General features: G+C 45.7%; 1 protein-coding gene across 1 annotated transcript; it reads left to right on the plus strand.

Moving 5' to 3' along the window:
• Positions 1–2,899: 2,899 nt before the first annotated feature.
• Positions 2,900–6,270, plus strand: LAGE3 (L antigen family member 3). The gene is made up of 3 exons (XM_061614167.1): positions 2,900–3,041; positions 4,578–4,706; positions 5,824–6,270. Exons 1-3 carry the CDS (start codon positions 2,986–2,988, stop codon positions 5,933–5,935), a joined length of 297 nt encoding a protein of 98 aa, XP_061470151.1. The 5' UTR covers positions 2,900–2,985; the 3' UTR covers positions 5,936–6,270.
• Positions 6,271–8,506: the final 2,236 nt, after the last annotated feature.

The following is an 8,506-nucleotide window of genomic DNA, read 5'->3' on the forward strand; positions in this document are numbered from 1 at the left end:
GGCCATCAAATGAACACTAACTGGTGTAGAGGGCTTGAGTTATGTATATCGGGGTGGGGAACCTGTGGCCCTCCAGATGCTGTTGGATTCTAATTCCCATTATCCCCAGCCAGCATGCCCAGTTGCCAAGGATGATGGGAGGTGTGGTCCAAAACAGGTTCCCCACCACTGATATGCAAGTCGTTGTCATAACTTTAACATGCTCATTCATGAGTCTGACACTGGACTAAAGTGATGCCAGTATTTTAATGCTGCCAGTGACCCTTTTCCTTAACCACTACATGCCATGCATAAATCCAGGCAGACACAGCTTTCTCCATCAGTACATATTTATGCCAGCAAAAGCTATGCCTGTTGGATGTCTGCCTGGTGTAAGGCTGTCAAAAACACAGGATGTGGTGGTAACTTTGTTGTCTCCAAGAGTCAGACGATGAGAAGAGACTTGGCACATTTCCTAACCTGCTGGGAAGCGTTTCTTGAAAACAGAAAAGAACCAAGGCACAGAGTTAAAGATAGTTCAGCCTCAAAGGAGAAAACAACAGATGGCATTTAAAGGAAGGTGATTTCTGGTTAAAAACAAAGAACACATTGATAGGTAAAATGAAAATGTTTTATGTCATCTCCTATCCCAAGGTCTCACAGCAAGTGGCATGTTTGTTTTTTAAAGTGAAAACTGTAAAAAAGAAAGCCTTTTGAAAACATAAAATGATCTCGTATTTTCACATCTTCAGTCCAAAACAAGAAGTTACCATGTCCAGGTTCACATGGCGGGACTTAGCTCCTGGAACAGATATTTGGCTTTTTTCCCCCTGGGCTGGTTCACATATCCAAATGCATCACTTGATCATTGTAACACCCAGTGATGAGTTGCATAGGTGAATCGGCCACCACTTGAAACCACAGACAGAACTTTCATGTTTCAGAAACAATGTTTTCCCTCAATGGATAGATTACACATTCAATGGACAGTTGTTAAGTGTAAATAAATCAAATTATGAAGATTTTCTCAGTATGGTTTTATAAAACAATGCAAGCCCTACAGAATTGCAGTCTGAAAGGCATGACACAAAAGGAACAGTGCATGAGGAGAGAAGAGGAAAACAAAACGCAGGGGCTGTGCGGTTGGACTGAGTTGAAAGGCATTGCACTTTATTAAAGTCCTTCCTAAAACAAATGATAGAGAACATGGATACACTGGATCTTTTTGAATGGCCTTTCAGTATACCATGTATTTTCTATCACCATTTGGAAGAAACCATTGTATTTTAATGCCTTTCATTGGTCACTTGTTTTGGTATGTGGTTAGTATCACGCATGTAATTCATCTGTAATGTTACAGTCATCAAGAGATGAATACTGCGTGTGTAATCAAGGCCATAATATCTTGGAAATGGAAATGGACTGCCTTCAAGTTAATCCGACTTACAGCGACCCTGTGAATAGGGTTTTCATTGTAAGTGGTATTCAGAGGGGGTTAACCATTGCCTTCCTCTGAGACTGAGAGGCAGTGACTGACCCAAGGTCATCCAATGAAGTTCATGGCTGTGTGGGGATTCGAACCCTGGTCTCCCAGGTCGTAGTCCAGCCTTTCCCAACCAGTGTGCCTCCAGATGTTGTTGGACAATTCCCATCTTTCATAGAATCATACAGTAGGAAGGGGCCTTGTAGGCCATCGAGTCCAACCCCCTGCTCACAGCAGGAAATCCACAGCTAGAGCATCTCCCGCAGATAGCTGTCCAGCCTCTGCTTGAAGACATCCAGCGAAGGGGATCCCACCACCTCCCTAGGCAGTCGGTTCCATTGCCGAACTGCCCTTACTGTCAAGAAGTTCCTTCTAATGTCCAATCTGAATCTACGCTCCTGCAACTTAAAACCATTAGACCTAGTCCTACCCTCTGGGGCAGCAGAGAACAGATCTGTACCCTCCTCTATGTGACAGGCCTTCAGGTACTTAAAGAGTGCAATCATGTCACCCCTCAACCTTCTCTTCACCAGACTGAACATGCCAAGTTCCTTCAACCTTTCCTCATAAGACTTGTTCTCCATACCGGCTATCATCCTCGTCGCCCTCTTCTGGACCCGCTCTAACTTGTCTATATCTTTCTTAAAATGAGGCGCCCAGAACTGAACGCAGTATTCCAGATGAGGCCTGACTAATGCAGAATATAGTGGGACTATTACTTCCCTCGACCTGGAAACTATAGCTCTGTTTCTGCAGCCCAAAACCACGTTTGCCTTTTTTGCCGCAGCATCACACTGCTGGGTCATGTTCAACTTGCGATCCACTACAATTCCAAGGTTCTTCTCACACGCACTACTGCTAACCAGTACTGCTGACCATTGGCAATGCTGGCTGAGGCTGATGGGAGTTGTGGTCCAACAACATCTGGAGGCACACTGGTTGGGAAAGGCTGTCGTAGTCCAACACTCTAACCACTATGCCACACTGGCTCTCACAATATTTTGTGTTATATGAAAATTCTCTGTAATGGCTGCTTCTCACAATGTACGTCACCGTTCGACGTTGCTGCAATCCATAATGCAAAGGTGGGCCTCGAGTAGTTCTTGGCTTACAACTTCCATCATCCTTTACTGCAGACTGTGGGGCCTGGGGCTGACGGTGGTTGAAGTCCAACATCTGAAGAGCAGCAGGTTCTTCACTCCTGCATAAAGGCCCGACCCTCCACGTGTCGTGTGAACAGGCCTTCTAAGAAGAAGAGACAAAAACGACAGGTTACTTGTTTCCCCGGCTTCTGCAGTTAGTCAAATCGCATTCCGGTGGGAACAAATGATGCAAAACACTTTTGTACATCTATGCATACAACATCGCAAAATTGTTGCTGCGATACCCTGAAAGCCACAGTCTACTCTCTGCCACTCCCGCCCCCGCGGTGAGCTACAAAGAATCCACCCACGAGGGGGTGCGGCTTGTTTCGAGCCGCGCCTTTTTCGCCCACGTGGGTCGGATTGGTGGTGCAGCAAGCAATGGAAGTAGCCGCGGCCGCCGGAGGGACTGCTGCGCGCGGATCGGGCCTCGCGTTGTATCCTGAGAGGACCTCACGGGATCGTGAAAAAGAACCATCCAAGAGGCAGATGGGACGGGAGTGTGATACATCCGTGGAAGGGGCGCGGGGAGGGAGAGCTGTCGGACGCCTGGGTCCCTTAAAGAAGGACGGTAGAAGTTCCTTGCGGCGTGCAGTATCCATTTGTTTGCAAGAGACACAGAAGGAGGGCTCCGTCGTAGGAGTTCCTGCTGCCGCCTTTTTCTGGGTGGTATTTTAAGGCAAAGTTTCCCAGAATATGAGCCTTTCCCGTGGGAGGATAGCAAAACACCGGGATTGCGGGGCAGAAACGAGGAATTCGAGGGAAGGAGCAGGGCTCTGGTTGCCTTATGGCTACAATCCTACCCCCTCTTACCTGGAAACAAGCCCCATAAAGCTCAGTGAGACTTAATTCTGAGTAGACTGGATGCAACTGGTTTTAAGTACCTGCCAAAATCCCCACCCTTTGCTGGTCAAAAGGACAGAAGTCCTATTTTGGTTTGCAACTAGTCCATGGCCCTAAAGGAGAGGAAGAACCTCGTTGTATACAACAGCAACAAAATCAGAACACTTCCTGTTTTATAGGTTGGGAGTAAACTGCATTCTGGATCTGAGAAGGTTGAATACTATTATGGGAAGGATGGGTGGGGAGGAGGCTAGAGTGTATGGGTCCCAAGCTATGATCTGAAGGCATGTAAGGCTAGCACTCTGCTAAAGCTAGGCAGCGTTAGGTCTGGTCGGTGCCTGGATGGGAGACCACATGGGAACCATATATAAGCTGCCTTGGGTTTCTATGATGAAAAGAAAGGCGGGGTATAAATGTAATAAATAAATAAATATGGGGATGTTGCTAGGTACTTAGAGGGCACAGACCCATGACGCACATTTGAATACATTTTGTGTGTGCTATTTTTTATTTCTAGATGCCTCTGGGAAATTAAAATGATGGGTGGCTGAGGTTTCACCAGCACTTTGCCCATCCACCCTAAACCAAAGTGTTAAAAAAGCATTAAAAGCCCTCCCCTCCCCAACAGCACCCTGTGGCACAGCACATACCAGAACCTCACTTCATGTGGATGAGTTGTCCTTTAATGCTTTGTGACCACACTGTTGTGCTTGCACTTGGTTAAACAGTGGGGTGTCTTCAGCAGTGTTCAAATTACAGGGGAATAGGTTGGAAGGCCTTTAAGGAAATTTATATGCCCCTCTTGACTCCCTCCAATTTCAGCTGTATCCTCCTCAGCTTCTCTGATGCAGAAGCCCCTTCTGAAAAAAGTCACTGATGCAAAAAGTAGCCCCTTTGCTCCATAATTTGAATACTGGTCTTCAGTTCCTTTTGTGGTTATGGTTAAAGCAGGGGTTCTAACCCATGTCAGTGATCACGAGTCAAAAACCAGGGACTAGAAACTCTCTCAGATTAGTACATTAAAGAGAGGTGGCCTTGCACAGAGAGCCTCTGTTGTGAGAAGGGTAGGCAGTAGGGGTTGGGGAACTTCTTGTGCATTTTATGTTCCTTATTGCTACTCCTAACATCAGTGAGCTGAGCATCCCTTTTCCTTCTTCGTCACTGGCCCGGATTGCGCTGGGCTCCCTGGCCCCTGACCCTGAGCCCCGCAAAGGAGGGATCAGCAAGGAACTGAGTGTGACAGAGGACATCTTGCATGTGTGAGTATTGTATGTCTGCCCTCATCCTTCTTTAGGGCCTGCCCTACAAGAGGCCTGTTGAGGCAGCAGTCGGAGAGACTGATGGCTCTGACTCCTGGGTGCAATCTGCAGGAAGTTCTCCTGCGTTAGCCCAAGGGAGATCAGAGCTGGGGTGGTGCTGTAAAGGATGGCATGTTGGATTTGGACCAGAGTTTCTGTCCCTGCTCAGCCATCAGGTGTTGAGCCTGTTGCTGTCTCTCAGCCTGCCCTACCTTGCAGAGTTGTTGGAGAAAGAGTGGGGTGCAGTGTAAAGTGATAAGCAGAGCAAGACTTGATCAATGTGCCTTCCGCACAGCTTGCATTCATTTCTGTGGGGCTCATATGGGAGAATTTCCTGGGGACTTAGGAAGCTGCACTTAGTCCCATCTATGGCAGTGGCTCTCCAGGGTCTTAGACTGGAATATTTCCCAGAACTACCAAGGACTGAACCTGGGACTATCTGCGTGCAAGGTGTGTGCCCAATGCTAATGAATGAAGGTAGGGTGCCCTTGTCATCTCTTGCCTAGAGACTACTGCTGTCTTCTCCTCTTGGTCTTCTGTTGTCTCGCCTTGGCCCCCTTATGTCCCATTCAGCACCCAGCTGTCAAAATCATCCACCTCTCGCATTGCTCTGATAATATGACGCCTTCTCCTTAAATCACTACACCGGCTTCCTGCCTGCTTCCAGATCCAGCACAAGCTTCTTGTCTTTATCTGCAAAGCCTTCCCTCTCCGTCCTCTGTTTTTTCCACTGTGTTCAGTGTTAAATTGTAAAAATTGTGAGCCTGTCAAGGCAGGGACCTGTCCTCTTGCCTCACCCTCTCTGAGAAACACCTTACATTCTGATGGTGCTTTATGTTGTTGTTGTTTGTTGTTGTTGTTAATAATAATATTAAAATGTTCTGACTCTGTCACCAAATTGCCTTGGGCCAGCTTTGCCCCAATATCTTTCAAGGGCAAAAGAGGTGTTGAGGACTGGAGCAGAATTGGGGCGGTGACTCCAGCATGTGGTGGGGGGAAGATTGCTAAAGTGCAGGGCACATGCTGACATGATACGATGTTTTATTCTATACCCTCCCATCCACTTTTTTTTTTCCAGGCAGTGGAGAGCAGATGAGGCCCGGATCCTGCGTGTGTCCATCAGCTCCTTTCTGGAGCATCTCTCCTTGGTAGTGGAAACTATGGACCTGTTTGGGCCCCCTGTGTCTTGATAGACTGTTGTGTCTGGGCAACAGGAAGCAATGATCTTTCCAATAGGCTTTATTGGACTCTGGACTTGCTGACTGGTTACTGATGTCGGAGAAGACACTAAACAGTCCATCTTTGGAGCCAATATTTTTTTTTACATTGTTTTGTAGGAGGGGAGTGTTCTTTGCTCTCTGATGCTCAGGGACATTGATGGATCTTGGGTGCTGAGAAGCAGGCAAGGCTGGAACTGCCTTGATATAAGACAAAGTACACAAAATCTGGTGCTCCAATAAATTATCCAGTGCACTTTGTGGTCTGCATGTGTTAACTGATTAAATATGTTTGAGCTGGTTAACAATATTAATTAATCAATTACACGAACATAAGCAAAATCTTAATCAAAGTGGGGCTGTTGTTTTTTTGAGGCTCCTGAATTAAGATGATAGCACAAGTGAGAAAATTCTAACAAAAAGACAAATGCTGATGTTTGTTGTTTAGAAAAGGGGAAGCCATCTGTTTTCTAGAAATAGAAACAGGAAAGCCATCTATTTTTCATCACATTTGTCAAGCAGGCAGTGCTCTGAGGCTTGTGAGTTTGTAAATGGTGACTTCTGAGTTAAATGAAGCTGACAGATCTATGTTGCTGTTCTTCCATTCAGCTGGTTTTAAAGGTCTAGTTTGAAGTGCTCAGGAGAAATTTGTCATCCAATCAGTTTTTTTCCTTTGGTAGATCCAAGCCCAACCCAAAATTAGACTGGTATATTAATTGTGTGTTTCCTATTATTCCCTTGCCTGAATGGGGATTGTTCAAGATCACACACTGCAACATGAGATTGGTAGTCTTTTAAAGATGTATAAACATATGCAGCCTAATCCTATGTGGCCTTACACAGAAGTAAGCCCTACTGTGGAGCTAAAATCCAGATAGATTTGCATGTGATTGCAAAGAAAGCACTACTGTGCTTTTATAGTTAATGAAAACCACCTGGCAGAATGAGATTTGTAGTCTTGAAGTAGCATAACAACATAGCCAGGGTCCTTCCTGCAGTGCAGTAAGCTAAATTGGTATGCTTTAGGAGGCATCTCGAAGAAGTGTTTGAATGAGTGTTGGCTCTAGTGGAGGGAGGGCCCAATTTGGGCTCCACTTCAAGCAGCAAAATGTCCTGGGCTGGCACTGACAGCAGCATAAGCTAGCCCGAATGGAATCAATCAAATGTACCTATTGCAGACCACCACTCCTCAGTTATTCTAATATGGACTAGATCTGGGAACAGCGAACGGCCAACTAGTAAGAAGTCAAAACTGTGTCTTGTTATGGAATATGGTAACACAACAAAAATAGATGGTGCCAGGTGAACTGGTTTAAAGTAAACAGGCTTTCCCAACAAAATATCAGAAGGAAACGGCACAAAAAGTAGTAAAAACAATTCAGGACTAGGATTGCAATAACAAAGATGCTGAAATACCCAGCACAAACTGTCACTGTGGGCTTAACAGAAGAATTGTGAATTTCAGTACAGTTGTTGGATATTTGGAATAGTGTTGTGCGTAGTCAAATCTTCCACTATTTCACTTGGAAAACAATAAAGATGAATTTTGCTGGCTGATTTAACTGTAAACACACAATTTCCTAAATCAGGAATAGGAAACTTGTGGCCCTCCAGATGTTGTGGGACTCCAGTTCCCATTAGCCTCAGACAACATAGCCAGTAGGCTGGAATGATGGGTGCTGAAGTCCAATGCCATCGAGAGGGCCATCCCTGTCCTAAGTAAATACTCTCCCTGGTGAGCCAATGGACCCTATTGTGGCATCTAAAGCGGCTGATAGGAGACAGCGAGGAAGAGGAGGAAGCCAAATGACGAGCTCTCAGTAAGCTGATGGTGTTAACAGCCCAATCACATTGAAATTCAGCAAACAAAGCTTTTCCCCCAGCATCACTGCATTGAGGTGAAAGCTTCACATGTTGAATTTCTGCTTGTCATTTATTATAAGGTCCCAGGCGATGGTCTGAAGGCACATGATGCTAGCACCTTGTTGACGCTAAGCAGGGTCAGGTCTGGTCAGTGCCTGAATGGGAAACCTCCTGGGAACCATATGTAAGCCGCCTTGGGTTTCCACGATGAGAAGAAAGGCGAGGTATAAATGTAATAAATAATAAGGTACACTAAACATGAAGAACTTTGATTGCTGCTCCTTCTTGAATGCAAGTATGCTCAAACCTGGGTTTGTGTAAAAGGGCCCAAGTGGTGTCTGTGGCAAAGAGTGTCTCTTACCAGCTACCACTGTTCCGGAACAAATCTTGCTGCAGTACCCATGCTCTTGTAACCTCCAGAGTGGGATTACTATAATGCGCTTTAAATAAAATCAAGAAGATTTCAGAAATTACAATTAATGCAAATTGTGTCTGCCAGGTTAGTGAGAGTCATATGACATCAGTCTTGAAGAGCCTGCACTGGTAGCCTATATGTTTCCAACCTCAGTTCAAGGTGTTGACAAATATAGCACCCACAAAGACTTGGGGCCCATATATTCTGAAGTATTGCTAATCTCTGTTACAACCTGCCCATAAGTGAAGACTGGCAGGAGAACCACT

This window comes from Rhineura floridana, chromosome 3 (genome assembly GCF_030035675.1).
Source record: "Rhineura floridana isolate rRhiFlo1 chromosome 3, rRhiFlo1.hap2, whole genome shotgun sequence".
Taxonomy (NCBI): domain Eukaryota; kingdom Metazoa; phylum Chordata; class Lepidosauria; order Squamata; family Rhineuridae; genus Rhineura; species Rhineura floridana.